At 44.7% G+C, this 17,462-nt stretch overlaps 1 protein-coding gene across 1 annotated transcript; it reads right to left on the reverse strand.

The window, feature by feature from the left end:
* Positions 1 to 11,143: 11,143 nt before the first annotated feature.
* Positions 11,144 to 16,346, reverse strand: LOC119277183 (purple acid phosphatase 2-like). The gene is made up of 8 exons (XM_037558426.1): positions 15,881 to 16,346; positions 14,366 to 14,566; positions 14,170 to 14,281; positions 13,667 to 13,893; positions 13,180 to 13,318; positions 12,830 to 13,050; positions 12,403 to 12,524; positions 11,144 to 12,318 (listed from the first exon to the last, which is right to left on the reverse strand). Exons 1-8 carry the CDS (start codon positions 16,061 to 16,063, stop codon positions 12,123 to 12,125), a joined length of 1,401 nt encoding a protein of 466 aa, XP_037414323.1. The 5' UTR covers positions 16,064 to 16,346; the 3' UTR covers positions 11,144 to 12,122.
* Positions 16,347 to 17,462: the final 1,116 nt, after the last annotated feature.

Below are 17,462 nucleotides of genomic sequence, written 5' to 3' on the forward strand. Positions count from 1 at the left end.
TGCTTATAAGAGACATTTTCATCATGACTAGTGCAATCATCATTAGTAATATGGATATTCAAAGAGTTCGTACTAACAACATTGCAATCATGCTCAATCATTCAAAGATTTAGTGCCAAACATTTTAATGCATTCTTCTTCTAGCATTTTGGCATAATTATCGGAATCCTTATTTTCACAAAAGATATTAAAAAGATGAAGCATATGAGGCACCCTCAATTCCATTTTTTTGTAGTTTTCTTTTATAAACTAAACTAGTGATAAAACAAGAAACTAAAAGATTCGATTGCAAGATCTAAATATATACCTTCAAACACTCACCTCCCCGGCAACGGCGCCAGAAATTGCTAGATTGACGGGTGTTAGTGTCGCTTACCTAGCCTCCCCGACAACGGCGCCAGAAAAGAGCTTGATGTCTACTACACAACCTTCTTCTTGTTGACATTGTTGGCCCTCCAAGTGCAGAGGTTTGTAGGACAATAGAAAATTTATCAATCTGTGGGAGGCGTAGGATGAAGATGGTCTCTCTCAAACAACCCTGCAACCAAACAACAAAAGGTCTCTTGTGTCCCCAACACACCCAATACAATGGTAAATTGTTTAGGTGCACTAGTTCGGCGAAGAGATGGTGATACAAGTGCAATATGGATGGTAGATATAGGTTTTTGTAATCTGAAAATATAAAAACAACAAGGTAACTAATGATAAAAGTGAGCACAAACGGTATTGCAACGCTTTGAAACAAGGCCTAGGGTTCATACTTTCACTAGTGCAAGTTCTCTCAACAATAGTAACATAACTGGATCATATAACTATCCCTCAACATGCAACAAAGAGTCACTCCAAAGTCACTAATAGCGGAGAACAAATGAATAGATTATTGTAGGGTACGAAACCACCTCAAAGTTATCCTTTCTGATCAATCTATTAAAGAGTCCGTAGTAAAATAACACGAAGCTATTCTTTCCGTTCGATCTATCCTAGAGTTCGTACTAGAATAACACCATAAGACACAAATCAACCAAAACCCTAATGTCACCTAGATACTCCAATGTCACCTCAAGTATTCGTGGGTATGATACGATATGCATCACACAATCTCAGATTATCTATTCAACCAACACAAAGAACTTCAAAGAGTGCCCCAAAGTTTCTACCGGAGAGTCAAGACGAAAACGTGTGCCAACCCCTATGCATAAGTTCACAAGGTCACTGAACCCGCAAGTTGATCACCAAAACATACATCAAGTAGATCACGTGAATATCACAGATAACCACATGCAAGACATACATCAAGTGTTCTCAAATCCTTAAAGACTCAATCCGATAAGATAACTTCAAAGGGAAAACTCAATCCATTACAAGAGAGTAGAGGGGGAGAAACATCATAAGATCCAACTATAATAGCAAAGGTCGCGATACATCAAGATCGTGCCGAATCAAGAACACGAGAGAGAGATCAAACACATAGCTAATGGTACATACCCTCAGCCCCGAGGGTGAACTACTCCCTCCTCGTCATGGAGAGCGCCAGGATGATGAAGATGGCCACCGGTGAGGGATCCCCCCTCCTGCAGGGTGCCGAAACAGGGTCCCGATTGGTTTTTGGTGACTACAGAGGCTTGCGGCGGCGGAACTCCTGATCTAGGTTATTTTCTGGAGGTTTATGTATTTATAGGAATTTTTTGCGTAGGTCTCACGTCAGGGGGGTCTCCGAGTTGTCCACGAGATAGGGGGGCGCGCCCAGGGGGTAGGGAGCGCCACCCACCCTCGTGGATGGCCCGGGAATCTTCTGGCCCAACTCTTTTACTTCGGGGGCTTCTTTTGGTCCATCAAAAATTGGCACGTCAATTTGACTCCGTTTGGTATTCCTTTTCTGCGATACTCAAAAACAAGGAAAAAACAGAAACTGGCACTGGGCTCTAGGTTAATAGGTTAGTCCCAAAAATAATATAAAATAGCATATAAATGCATATAAAACATCCTAGATGGATAATATAATAGCATGGAGCAATAAAAAATTATAGATACGTTGGAGACGTCTCAGCCGACTGCGACTCCAGGGCGCTGGTTCATAGGGGCACGTGCATGGAGACTTCCAGGTTGTCACCAACAAGGTCAAGCCAACTCTGGTAGGGAGCAGCGACGGTTGCGTGCCGACGGCCCATTCTAGCAATGATAGTGGTCGTTCGGTGGTCTTAGAATCTCGATGTAATTTTTATTATGTTTGAGGTGATTTGTACTTCCGGTAAACTTTGATAATAGATTTGAATAATTTTCCATAAAAAAAGTGGAGGTCTTGATATTCCCAAAGGAATCTACTACTATGGAGGTCTTGTGCTCCTTTTGAGTCTTCTCAAGAGGAGGCCATGATTTCACTAGGGAAGATAAATGCCATAAAGGGAAGATACATGAGCAAAGCTCTATGATTTTAGTTCTAGTCTTTGCTAACCCTAGAATGGAGATGGGGGAAGGTATTATTGGGGAACGTAGTACTTCAAAAAAATTCATACGATCACGGAAGATCTATCTAGGAGAAGCATAGCAACAAGCGGGGAGAGTGTGTCCAAGTACCCTCGTCGACCGAAAGCGGAAGCGTTAAGTAACGCGGTTGATGTAGTCGAATGTCTTCGTGATCCAACCGATCAAGTACCGAATGCACGACACCTCCGCGATCTGCACACGTTCATCTCGGTGACGTCCCTCGAACTCTAGATCCATTTGAGGCCGAGGGAGAGTTCCATTAGCACGATGGCGTGGTGACGGTGATGATGAAGTTACTGACGCAGGGTTTCGCCTAAGCACTACGACGATATGACTGAGGTGTAAAAAATTGTGGAGGGGGGCACCGCACACGGCTAAAGATCGAATTGTGTGTCTATGGGGTGCCCCCCTCCCCAGTATATAAAGGAGGGGAGGAGGAGGCCGGCCGGCCACAAGGGGCGCGCCAAGGGGGGAGGAATCCTACTCCTAGTAGGAGTAGGTTTCCCCCTTTCCTAGTCCAACTAGGAGGCGAAGGAAGGAGAGGGAGAGGGATAGGGAAAGAGGGGCCGCGCCCCCCTCCCCTAGTCCTATTCGGACTCCCCTTGGGGGGCACCACCTCTTGGCTGTGGACCTCTCTCTCTCCCCTAAGGCCCACTAAGGCCCATAACTTCCCGGGGAGGGGGGCGGTCTGGTAACCCTCCGGCACTCCGGTTTTATCTGAAACTCTCCGGAACACTTCCGGTGTCCGAACAACATGGTCCAATATATCAATCTTTATGTCTCGACCATTTCGAGACTCCTCGTCATGTCCGTGATCACATCCAGGACTCCGAACAACCTTCGGTACATCAAATCACACAAACTCATAATACCAATCGTCATCAAACGTTAAGCGTGCGGACCCTACGGGTTCGAGAACTATGTAGACATGACCGAGACACCTCTCCGGTCAATAACCAATAGTGGAACCTGGATGCTCATATTGGTTCCTACATATTCTACGAAGATCTTTATCGGTCAAATCGCATTACAACATACATTGTTCCCTTTGTCATCAGTATGTTACTTGCCCGAGATTCGATCGTCCGTATCACCATACCTTGTTCAGTCTTATTACCAGCAAGTCTCTTTACTCGTTCCGTAATGCCTCATCCCGCAACTAACTCATTAGTCACATTGCTTGCAAGGCTTATAGTGATGTGCATTACCGAGAGGGCCCAAAGATACCTCTCCGACAATCGGAGTGACAAATCCTAATCTCGATCTATGCCACTCAACAAACACCATCGGAGACACCTGTAGAGCATCTTTATAATCACCCTGTTACGTTGTGACGTTTGATAGCACACTATGTGTTCCTCCAGTATTCAGGAGTTGCATAATCTCATAGTCGGAGGAACATGTATAAGTCATGATGAAAGCAATAGCAACAAACTAAACGATCATAGTGCTAAGCTAACGGATGGGTCTTGTCCATCACATCATTCTCTAATGATGTGATCCTGTTCATCAAATGTCAACACATGTCTATGGCTAGGAAACATAACCATCTTTGACAAACAAGCTAGTCAAGTAGAGGCATACTAGGGACACTCTGTTTGTCTATGTATTCACACATGTACTAAGTTTCCGGTTAATACAATTCTAGCATGAATAATAAACATTTATCATGATATAAGGAAATGTAAATAACAACTTTATTATTGCCTCTAGGGCACATTTCCTTCAGTCTCCCACTTGCACTAGAGTCAATAATCTAGATTACATAGGAATGATTCTAACACCCATGGAGTCTTGGTGTTGATCATGTTTTGCTCGTGAGAGAGGCTTAGTCAATGGGTCTGCAACATTCAGATATGTATGTATCTTGCAAATCTCTATGCCCCCTTCCGACACTTGATGACGGATGGAATTGAAGCGTCTCTTGATGTGCTTGGTCTTCTTGTGAAATCTAGATTCCTTTGCCAAGGCAATTGCACTAGTATTGTCACAAAAGATTTTCATTGGACCCGATGCACTAGGTATGACACCTAGATCGGATATGAACTCCTTCATCCAGACTCCTTCATTTGCTACTTCTGAAGCAGCTATGTACTCCGCTTCACACGTAGATCCCTCCACGACGCTCTGTTTGGAATTGCACCAACTGACAGCTCCACCATTCAATATGAATACGTATCTGGTTTGAGACTTAGAGTCATCCGGATAAGTGTCAAAGCTTGCATCGATGTAACCATTTACAATGAGCTCTTTATCACATCCATAAACGAGAAACATATCCTTAGTCCTTTTCAGGTATTTCAGGATGTTCTTGACCGCTGTCCTGTGATGCACTCCTAGATTACTTTCATTTTCTCTCTATCTTCTGTGGTCGAACATTGAGTCTCACTCAACTTCACACCTTGTAATACAGGCAAGAACCCTTTCGTTGACTGAACCATTTTGAACTTCTTCAAAATCTTATCAAGGTATGTGCTTTGTGAAAGTCCAATTAAGCATCTTGATCTATCTCTATAGATCTTGATGCCCAATATGTAAGCAGCTTCACCGAGGTCGTTCATAGAAAAACTCTTATTCAGGTATCCTTTTATGCTTTCTAGAAATTCTATATCATTTCCAATCAGCAATATGTCATCCACATATAATATTAGAAATGCTACAGAGCTCCCACTCACTTTCTTGTAAATACAGGCTTCTCCAAAAGTCTGTATAAAACCATATGCTTTGATCACACTATCAAAACGTTTATTCCAACTCCAAGAGGCTTGCACCAGTCCATAAATGGACCGCTGGAGCTTGCACACTTTGTTAGCACCATTTGGATCGACAAAACTTCTGGTTGCATCATATACAACTCTTCTTCCAGAAATCCATTCAGGAATGCAGTTTTGACATCCATTTGCCAAATTTCATAATCATAAAATGCGGTAATTGCTAACATGATTCAGACATACTTAAGCATCACTACGGATGAGAAAGTCTCATCGTAGTCAACTCCTTGAACTTGTCGAAAACCTTTCACAACAAGTCGAGCTTTGTAGACGATAACATTACCATCAGCGTCAGTCTTCTTCTTGAAGATCCATTTATTCTCTATGGCTTGCCGATCATCACGCAAGTCAACCAAAGTCCATACTTTGTTCCCATACATGGATCCCATCTCAGATTTCATGGCCTCAAGCCATTTCGCGGAATCTGGGCTCATCATCGCTTCCTCATAGTTCGTAAGTTTGTCATGGTCAAGTAACATGATGTACAGAACCAGAATGCCATACCACTCTGGTGCGGATCTTACTTTGGTTGACCTACGAGGTTTGGTAGTAACTTGATCAGAAGCTTCATGATCATCATCATTAGCTTCCTCACTAATTGGTGTAGGAATCACTGGAACTGATTTCTGTGATGAACTACTTTCCAATGAGGGAGCAGGTACAATTACCTCATCAAGTCTACTTTCCTCCCACTCACTCCTTTCGAGAGAAACTCCTTCTCTAGAAAGGATCCATTCTAGGCAATGAAAATCTTGCCTTCGGATCTGTGATAGAAGGTGTACCCAATAGTTTCCTTTGGGTATCCTATGAAGACACATTTCTCCGATTTGGGTTCGAGCTTATCAGGTTGAAGCTTTTTCACATAAGCATCGCAGCCCCAAACTTTAAGAAACGACAACTTGGGTTTCTTGCCAAACCACAGTTCATATGGTGTCATCTCAACGGATTTAAATGGTGCCCTATTTAACGTGAAGGCAGCCATCTCTAAAGCATAACCCCAAAACGATAGCGGTAAATCAGTAAGAGACATCATAGATCACACCATATCTAATAAAGTGCGGTTACGACGTTCGGACACACCATTACGCTGTGGTGTTCCGGGTGGCGTGAGTTGTGAAACTATTCTGCATTGTTTCAAATGAAGACCAAACTCGTAACTCAAATATTCACCTCCACGATCAGATCGTAGAAACTTTATTTTCTTGTTACGATGATTTTCCACTTCACCCTGAAATTCTTTGAACTTTTCGAATGTTTCAGACTTATGTTTCATCAAGTAGATATACCCATATCTACTCAAATCATCTGTGAAGGTCAGAAAATAACGATACCCGCCGCGAGCCTCAACACTCATTAGACCGCATACATCGGTATGTATTATTTCCAACAAGTCTGTAGCTCGCTCCATTGTTCCGGAGAATGGAGTCTTAGTCATCTTGCCCATGAGGCATGGTTTGCAAGCATGAAGTGATCCATAATCAAGTGATTCCAAAAGCCCATCAACATGGAGTTTCTTCATGCGCTTTACACCAATATGACCTAAATGGCAGTGCCACAAATAAGTTGCACTATCATTATTAAACTTATATCTTTTGGCTTCAACACTATGAATATGTGTATCACTACTATCAAGATTCGATAAAAATAGACCACTCGTCAAGGGTGCATGACCATAAAAGATATTACTCATATAAATAGAACAACCATTATTCTTTGATTTAAATGAATAACCGTCTCGCATCAAACAAGATCCAGATATAATGTTCATGCTTAATGCTGGCACCAAATAACAATTATTCAGGTCTAAAACTAATCCCAAAGGTAGATGTAGTGGTAGTATGCCGACGGCGATCACATCGACTTTGGAACCATTTCCCACGCGCATCGTCACCTCGTCCTTAGCCAATATTCTCTTAATCCATAGCCTCTGTTTCGAGTTGCAAATATGAGCAACAGAACCAGTATCAAATACCCAGGCACTACTGCGAGCATTAGTAAGGTACAAATCAATAACATGTATATCAAATATACCTTTCACTTTGCCATCCTTCTTATCCGCCAAATACTTGGGTCAGTTCCGCTTCCAGTGACCAGTCCCTTTGCAGTAGAAGCACTCAGTCTTAGGCTTAGGTCCAGACTTGGGTTTCTTCACTTGAGCAGCAACTTTCTTGTCGTTCTTCTTGAAGTTCCCCTTCTTCCCTTTACCCTTTTTCTTGAAACTAGTGGCCTTGTTGACCAACAACACTTGATGCTCCTTCTTGATTTCTACCTCCGTAGCCTTTAGCATTGTGAAGAGGTCGGGAATTGTCTTGTCCATCCCTTGCATATTATAGTTCATCATGAAGCTTTTGTAGCTTGGTGGCAGTGATTGAAGAACTCTGTCAATGACACTGTAAACCGGAAGATTAACTCCCAGTTGAGTCAAGTGATTATGATACCAGACATTTTGAGTATATGTTCACTGACAGAACTACTCTCCTCCATTTTGCAGCTGTAGAACTTATTGGAGACTTCATATCTCTCAATCCGAGCATTTGCTTGAAATATTAACTTCAACTCCTGGAACATCTCATATGCTCCATGACGTTAAAAACGTCGTTGAAGTCCCGGTTCTAAGCCGTAAAGCATGGCACACTGAACTATCGAGTAGTCATCAACTTTGCTCTGCCATGCGTTCATAACGTCCGACGTTGCTCCTGCAGCGGGTCTTGCACCTAGCGATGCTTTCAGGATGTAATTCTTCTATGCAGTAATGAGGATAAACCTCAAGTTATGGACCCAGTCCGTGTAGTTGCTACCATCATCTTTCAACTTAGCTTTCTCTAGAAACGCATTAAAATTCAACGGAACAGTAGCACGGGCCATTTATCTAAAACAACATAGACATGCAAAATACTATCAGGTAGTAAGTTCATGATAAATTAAAGTTCAATTAATCATATTACTTAAGAACTCCCACTTAGATAGACATCCCTCTAATCATCTAAGTGATCATGTGATCCATATCAACTAAACCATGTCTGATCATCAGTGAGATGGAGTAGTTTTCAATGGTGAACATCGCTATGTTGATCATATCTACTATATGATTCACGCTCGACCTTTCGGTCTCAGTGTTCCAAGGCCATATCTGCATATGATAGGCTCGTCAAGTTTAACCCGAGTATTCTGCGTGTTTAAAACTGGCTTGCACCCATTGTATGTGAACGTAGAGCTTATCACATCCGATCATCACATGGTGTCTCGGCACGATGAACTGTCGCAACGGCGCATACTTAGGGAGAACACTTGTACCTTGAAATTTAGTGAGAGATCATCTTATAATGCTACCGTCGTAGTAAGCAAAATAAGATGTATAAAGGATAAACATCACATGCAATCAATATAAGTGATATGATATGGTCAGCATCATCTTGTGCCTTTGATCTCCATCTCCAAAGCACCGTCATGATCACCATCGTCACCAGCTTGACACCTTGATCTCCATCGAATCATCGTTGTCGTCTCACCAACTATTGCTTCTAGGACAATCGCTACCGCTTAGTGATAAAGTAAAGCAATTACATGGCGATTGCATTTCATACAATAAGGCGACAACCATATGGCTCCTACCAGTTGCCGATAACTGTTACAAAACATGACCATCTCATACAATAATTTATATATCATCATGTCTTGACCATATCACATCACAGCAAGCCCTGCAAAAACAAGTTAGACGTCCTCTACTTTGTTGTTGCAAGTTTTACGTGGCTGCTACGGGCTTAATTAGCAAGAACCGTTCTTACCTACGCATCAAAACCACAACGATTTTTCGCCAAGTGTGCTGTTTTAACCTTCAACAAGGACCGGGCGTAGTCACACTCGATTCAACTAAAGTTGGGAAAACAGACACCCACTAGCCACCTGTGTGCGAAGCACGGCAGTAGAACCAGTCTCATGAATGCGGTCATGTAATGTCAGTCTGGGCCGCTTCATCCAACAATACCGCCGAATCAAAGTATGACATGCTGGTAAGCAATATGACTATTATCTCCCACAACTCTTTGTGTTCTACTCGTGCATATAACATCTACGCATAGACCTGGCTCGGATGCCACTGTTGGGCAACGTAGTATTTCAAAAAAAAATCCTACGATCACGCAAGATCTATCTAGGAGAAGCATAGCAACGAGCAGGGAGAGTGTGTCCACGTACCCTCGTAGACCGGAAGCGGAACCGTTAAGTAACACGGTTGATGTAGTCGAACGTCTTCGCGATCCAACCGATCAAGTACCGAACGCACGCACCTCTGCGATCTGCACACGTTTAGCTCGGTAACGTCCCTCAAGCTCTAGATCCAGCTGAGGCTGAGGGAGAGTTCCGTCAGCATGATGGCGTGGTGATGGTGATGATGAAGTTACCGGCGCAGGGCTTCGCCTAAGCACTACGACGATATGACTGAGGTGTAAAAACTGTGGAGGGGGGCACCGCACACGGCTAAAGATCAACTTGTGTGTCTACGGGGTGCCCCCTCCCCCGTACATAAAGGAGGGGAGGAGGAGGCCGGCCAGCCACAAGGGGCGCGCCAAGGGGGCAGGAATCCTACTCCTAGTAGGAGTGGGTTTCCCCCTTTCCTAGTCCAACTAGGAGGAGAAGGAAGGAGAGGGAGAGGGAGAGGGAAAGAGGGGCCGCGCCCCCCACCCCTGGTCCTATTCGGACTCCCCTTGGGGGGGCACCTCTTGGCGCCGGCCCTCTCTCTCCCCTAAGGCCCACTAAGGCCAATAACTTCCCGGGGGGGGGTCCGGTAACCCTCCAGCACTCTGGTTTTATCCGAAACTCTCCGGAACACTTCATGTGTCTGAACAACATGGTGCAATATATCAATCTTTATGTCTCGACCATTTCGAGACTCCTCATCATGTCTGTGATCACATCCGGGACTCCGAACAACCTTCGGTACATCAAATCACATAAACTCATAATACCAATCGTCATCGAACGTTAAGCGTGCGGACCCTACGAGTTCAAGAACTAGGTAGACATGATCGGGACACCTCTCCGGTCAATAACTAATAGCGGAACCTGAATGCTCATATTGGTTCCTACATATTCTACGAAGATCTTTATCGGTCAAACCGCATAACAACATACGTTGTTCCCTTTGTCATCGGTATGTTACTTGCCCAAGATTCGATCGTTGGTATCACCATACCTAGTTCAATCTCGTTACCGGCAAGTCTCTTTACTCGTTTCGTAATGCATCATCCCGCAACTAACTCATTAGTCACATTGCTTGCAAGGCTTATAGTGATGCGCATTATCGAGAGGGCCCAAAGATACCTATTCGACAATCGGAGTGACAAATCCTAATCTCGATCTATGCCAACTCAACAAACACCATTGGAGACACCTGTAGAGCATCTTTATAATCACCCAGTTACGTTGTGACGTTTGATGGCACACTAAGTGTTCCTCTGGTATTCAGAGTTGCATAATCTCATAGTCAGAGGAACATGTATAAGTCATGATGAAAGCAATAGCAACAAACTAAACGATCATAGGGCTAAGCTAACGGATGGGTCTTGTCCATCACATCATTCTCTAATGATGTGATCTCGTTCATCAAATGACAACACATGTCTATGGCTAGGAAACATAACCATCTTTGACAAACAAGCTAGTCAAGTAGAGGCATACTAGGGACACTCTGTTTGTCTATGTATTCACACATGTACTAAGTATCCGGTTAATACAATTCTAGTATGAATAATAAACATTTATCATGATATAAGGAAATGTAAATAACAACTTTATTATTGCCTCTAGGGCACATTTTCTTCAGGTATATATAGTACTCCAGTGAAGGGGTAAGTGAGGAATAGAAAGGTACATGAGTCGAGCCCAACTCACTTCACGCGGGAAGGGGCTGGAAGTTTCGGGCAAGTTTCGGTATTCCGAGAAGGTTTGCAAATGTTGGCGTAGGCGAGGCTGAAAGTTCCAGGGGCCGGAAGCTCTGAGGCGTTGGCCGGAGCTTTCGGGGTCTCCTGGAATCTTCTCCTTGTTTCTTCTTCCTTTTTTTGCATACTTCCCTCGTGCATGATGTCGTCGTACTCTTGTGCTTGCACTCCTCAACACGTGTGGTGCGCAGCTCAAACCTATGTATGCATGAGGAAGGATGGTCAAGTAGTATACCATCCGAGAGAGAACCAAGTTGACACGCATAAAGGATAGAATTCACCTTAGTGTTTTTTATTCTCCCTTGGCAATGGAGCCAAGTCCATGGTGATGACCCTATGGTGCTTTGCACCAACATCCCAACGGCCAAGCATTCTGAGCATAGCCTGTTGGATGCTTTTGGGGAATTGCCTGAAGTGAGCAAAGAGGAGGATGTTGAGCTCAAGATGAAGGCCTATCCCCACCTCTAGTGTCTTTTTTCTATATATTTTTTTCGCTCGGACTTCCTTTTGGGCATTGTGGTTTTTGGCCGAAACCGGGTCACTATGTATTTTTTCCATCCCAATGAAATCGGCAGAGCTCCTGTCTTGCACCGTCAAAAGAAGAAGAGAACTCCACCATCTATGTGTGTCTATTTTCTTTCACGTGTGTTCACCCTAAAGCACAACATACGATGTGCCTCCAAATCAAATCATTACTGGCGCGTATACAAGAATCGGCTAATACAATCCACACGGTGCGTGCCTTGCTCACTCGCACGTAATAATCTGCACCTGCACGCACGGCAACTTCTCCTCTCTATACACAGTTTTGTGGTACAGATTGAGCAGCGATCGACTCTAACCCGTAGTACCCTCCCTATACGCGCTGGAGGCGAACGATGCTTATTCAACGAGAGGAAGCGTGGACCATCCAACCCCACCGTTTGTTTCAGGCATCGTTGAAGGAGCCGTCGGTGGGCATCCAGTACCTGTTGGTGAACCAGAGGGCGTCTGCCGCCACGGCGGCGCCGTCCTGGTTGCGGTGCCAGGCGTAGTAGGCGTGCGTCCGGTTCTTGATGTCCAGGATGGCGTGCCCGAAGCTCGCCTCTCTGAAGGCCGAGTAGCTCGGCTGCGGCTCCGACATGCTGCACCATCGATCCCCACAAAACAAATTATTCCAAAGTACTCTTGATCACTGATTAGAGGATGCAAGTTCTGTTCGATCTTACTTGGTGGCCAGCCCTTCCTGGTTCCCCCCGTCGCCGATGGTTATGTAGACCGGCGCCGACTGGTCCGGGATCGGAGAGCACAGCCCGTTTATGATGTTGTATGCAACATTTGAAATCCTATGCTGCAGCCACAGAGCAAAGCAGGCTCTATGTAAGGAAGTCATGACTGAAGTGTTGCTCTTAAGCATAAGAATGGAGCTAGCGCTCTGAACTAATACAGCCAGTACTGGATGCAAAAATAAACAGATAGAAAGAGCTGTGGGGAGAGATATTTGAGTCATGAAACACAATGAGATGCACCGAAAATTGCTCCAATTTGAAATCAAACTGAATTCAACAAAATGATAAGTTATCCTCGGAGAATAACTTGGAATGTAAACAAAGATAGCAATAGCAAGCAAGCCTTGGAGAGGATTTGTCCACTTACTGTCCGTTCGTAGGCGTGGACATGCCCTGCAAACACAAGATCCACTTTGTACTTCACGAACCACGGCTCGTACATCACTCTCATGCTTTCACCTTCCATGTAATGGTAGTTGTAGCTGTTGTACCACGGGGCGTGCATCAGAACGATCAGCCATGGCGTCTCGCTCCTGTTCACCTTGGGGAACTCAGATTCAAGCCACTTGTACTGAGGGGTGTATTTTCCTGGGAAAAAGCAACAGACCTGTCAACTCACCTTCAGCTTGGTACTGGCTTATCTGCAAATATGCCGCAGATTCCACACTAGTATATGCTGAACTTGCTAAAACATGGAGTCAGAAGAACAGAACATACCGTATGCGGAGTATGATGCCAGGACAATGATATATGCTGAGGCTCTTTTGATGGAATACCAGTAAGGTGCCGCGCTACCGGAAGACTTATAGGGTGTGTGATACCTGCTGCTGTATGGCTTGAATGGCTTCGTTTCGCCCTGCAAATACGTGTGATGTTCTTTTTTAACTAGCAATATGATTTATTAAATGAGCTTTTAAATGTAGCACGGTGTAATTCAATGAGCGCTTAAATGTACTCCCTCCGTTCCTAAATATAAGTCTTTGTAGAGATTCCACTATGAACCACATACGGATCTATATAGATGCATTTTGAGTGTAGATTCAATCATTTTGAAATCTTTACAAAGACTTACATTTAGGAACGGAGGAAGTATATAGCATGGCTCCACTGGATTGTTTTCTACTTGGTGCTTCTATTTGAACTGTAAAAGCACCCACTGAAGCATAAGAAATGCGAATAAAGTATCAGAGAGAACAATCCTTACAAGTTCCGGAGCAAAATCTATCTCGTGGTTTCCAGCTGTCCAGATCCAAGGCTGGTATGCAAGATTCCGTTCTACAAATCTTGCCCACGTATCCCACCTTGTATTATCATGATATGGGTAATTATCTGCATATGTCAGGTCCCCGACAAAAAGCACCGCCTGGGCTTCTGAATTGGACTCGTAATGAGCGAGCGTGACATTTGAGTCGAAACTCTGACCGAGATCACCTAAACACAATAGTAAAATTCTCAGTAATATTACTCATAAACCACAATAGTAAAATTATGTTGGAGTTTAGACATGAGCATGCAAGCTATATCCTGAGCAAATTACTCCCTCCGTTCCTAAATATAAGTCTTTAGAGAGATTCCACTATGAACCACATACGGATGTATGTAGATGCATTTTAGAGTGTAGATTCATCCATTTTGCTCCGTATGTAGTCCATAGTGGAATCTCTACAAAGACTTATATTTAGGAATGGAGGGGGTAGATAATAGTACCTATCAGACCAAATGTATATGGAACATCTGGGCCACTTTTCGGAGGGGTCCTGAACCAAAACTTCCTCAGCGTCTCTTCAGTTCCAACGGCATAGTAATACTTTGTGTCAAACTGCAATAAAGTTATAATTAAGTCCTGAATCAAGATTCCAGCCTTCATAAAACATAAGCATTAAATGTTTGCCGGGCCGGTAACCTTCAGCTTCTTGATTGTACAATGATGAATGTATCCTGAGGTATATTTGTAGAACGTATACTGCGAATGCTTTCCCTTTGCAGAATAGTTGAGATTATCTTCTGAAGTCCCGTAAAGTACTGTGCTTGATCCAGGTTCCACTGTTGTCACCCACGGGATTATCATGGCTGTACCTTCGTGGTCGGCTTGCGTGATATGAACCTGTTAGAGCACCTCATCAATCAGTATGAGAGTGGAGAATACACCATGGAGCGTGGGCACGCGTTTTGTACTATTTGTTTATGCAACAGCGATGTTAAGTAACTATATGGAGTAAGAAATAACACACATCAGTGTCATGGAAAAGGCACCGAATTATAAAATTGTGAACTAAGATAAAGAATGATCGGAGAAGTACTTATCATGGAAAAGGGTGTCATAGTAATTAATTCTATGGAGTAAGACTAAGAATAAAGAACTTCTTAGAAAGGGCCTCCACAACCAATAAGCAGCAGTCGAACAGAAATATATGATGGCAGAGTAACCCCAAAGTTGCCTTTAGAACTGACTAAAGTAAAGATGAGACGAACAACAATTACTTTAAACCATGATCGCTGATTTGTGAGGTTAAACTGTGGACTGGCATTAAGTAAGTGTGGGAAGTAGCTCAAGAAGCACAGCACATAATTGGAAGCCACTGAACCCATCCGCAGAGTATCAGAGTACACTGAAAATCTGCTACACAATCACTGAGTTAACTGGAAACTGTTTCGAGACCATGAGGTTAACTGGAAACTGTAGATCTCCTGAGAGCATAGCATAGGTCAATGAAACAGTAAAACAGTGATTGTATTTACACATGTTTTTGAAGAAGTTTTCATGGAGAAGCTGGTTTACACCAGATACAAAAAATGCACACTTAATGAATTGGAGAAACTGAACTTGTTGAAGCGCAACTGTGCCAACAACCAAACATAAAGGAACCATACGAAATTTTCAGTAATAGGTTGAGAGCGATGACTATCCACTTTAAATATCACAAAAGGCTCACTGGTAAACTGATGAAAAGAACTAAAAATGAACACAAGTATAAGTCCATTTAGGAGGCATAGTTTATGCAGCAGAAATGCTCGAACTCAGGAAGATATGAGTTTAGAGGAGGAAAATAAAAGTACTGAAATGCCAATCAACCGGAAGTTTTGGAGTCATGCAGAAAGTCTTTGGCTGTATCATAGTATCGACAAGTAACAGCTACTGTAAGACCAACATGTAAAACAAGTACTGCATGTAATTACAGCTTGAGTTCACGACAACTGCAGGATATATACCAACCACATGGCGAGAAGGGCAAATGAATCCACAATTATATGTTTCACTGAAGAATAAGGACAGAAGAATCCACGATAGTATATCCATCTCATGCTTGCAATTACCAGCTGTGTGGTCAACTGTTCGCCAAACGCCAGGTAGACTCTAGCCTAAACAGATGGTAGTACTGTATCAACGGAGGCAGAAGCGCAGTCTGCGGTTGGTTACCTGCTGCGGCGCATTGTGGCCGGGCGGAGCGCGGAAGACGTCGGCGTCGAGCGGCATGTCGATGGCCTGGCCGAGCAGCCGCCGGTACTCGCTGGTCTGGCCGGCCCGGCAGGCGACGCCCAGCAGCAGGACGGCGCAGGCCACGGCCAGGGCAACCGCGCCGATCCGGTTGGCCAGCCCCATTCCCGCGGGGCTCTCCGCCTCCTCTGCTCCTCGCCGCTCTGGTTCTTGGTTTCCTTCCTGTCGCGGCTTCTTGGAGGTTGTACTCCGGGGACGGGAATGGGATCGCTTGTTCGATTTCTTGACCGATAAATAAAGATGGGTCAAGGCAAGAAGGCAGGAGATATGTAGGGGGAATGGAATATGCTCATCCGGGCTGCCAAGAAATAAAATCGGGGATGGCGACCGCCGGCGAGCATTGATTGATTACTTCATGGTTTGAACTTCGAACATGCACGCGGGTTGAGGTGGGACGGGGATTGTAGGGAGCGGCCAGGTTGGGACTTGTCGGCGATCGGAAGCCGCCAAGTGGAAGAGTGGGCCGGATTTTGGAGGGGACAAGAACTTCAGTTGTTTTATTTCTTTTATTTTATTTTTGCAGGCAAGGACCTTCAAGCAAATGATTTTAGGGCAGCACTGGGCGCGGGTGCGCCGGCCCAAAATTTGGGCCGGTCGGCCCCAGCCTTCCGATCCTTCCAGTGTAACCGTTCGATCGAGCAGTAGTGCCTTCTTCCTCCCGATGCAGAAACATGCAGTAGTGCCTCTTCGCCCCTTGCTCCCCCTGGCCTCCTGCTTGCAGCTCCGCACGCTGGCTCGCTGCGCCGTCGCCGCTCGCCGGAACAACTCGTCGAAGCTCGCCAGAGCAGCTCGCCGGCTAGGCGGTTGCCGCGTTGGTGCCCCGTGTGGTTCTGCGCCTTCTGCCCTCCTATGCAGCAAAATATGCTGCTGGTTCCAGCAAATTAAATCGCAGGTTGTAGCATCATGGTCGTTGCTCCATTGTAACCGGCTGTAGAAATTATGACTGCCGGCCGCAGCTCACCATGGCCTCTTGTAGCTTCCACCGACGCAGGTTGTAGCTTGCACAAAACACTGGTTGTAGCAAAAAAAAAAATATTGTCGCCGGCGTTGGGTCAACATACTCATTGTGAAAACGGTTGTAGCATTAGTCGACGACGCCACACCGGTTTGCAGCTCTGGTGTACGTGGTTGTAGCATCTCCGTGAACTCATTGTATCTCCTGCGACATACAGTTGTAGCATGACGTTGCCCGCCTAAAACTCCGGTGAACTCCGGCGAACTCGGGTTGCAACTCTAACAAACATGGTTGTAGCTTTTTTGGTGAACGGTTGTAGCATTTGTCGACACACTTTGCCGGTTGTAGCTCCGGTGACACGCATTGTAGCATATTTGCAAGCTGGTTGTAGCTTTTGTGGTACGTGCTTGTAGCATTGGCGACTCCATCATCAGCAGAGCCTCGTGCAGCAACCTCACATGCTGGTCATGGTTCACCCACCCCGTTGCTCCTGCTGTTTGCAGCTCCTCCGCCTGCCGGTTGTAGCTCCTGCGTAGCCCGACGTAGCTT

This window comes from Triticum dicoccoides, chromosome 3B, assembly GCF_002162155.2.
Source record: "Triticum dicoccoides isolate Atlit2015 ecotype Zavitan chromosome 3B, WEW_v2.0, whole genome shotgun sequence".
In the NCBI taxonomy this organism is placed as follows: Eukaryota; Viridiplantae; Streptophyta; class Magnoliopsida; order Poales; family Poaceae; genus Triticum; species Triticum dicoccoides.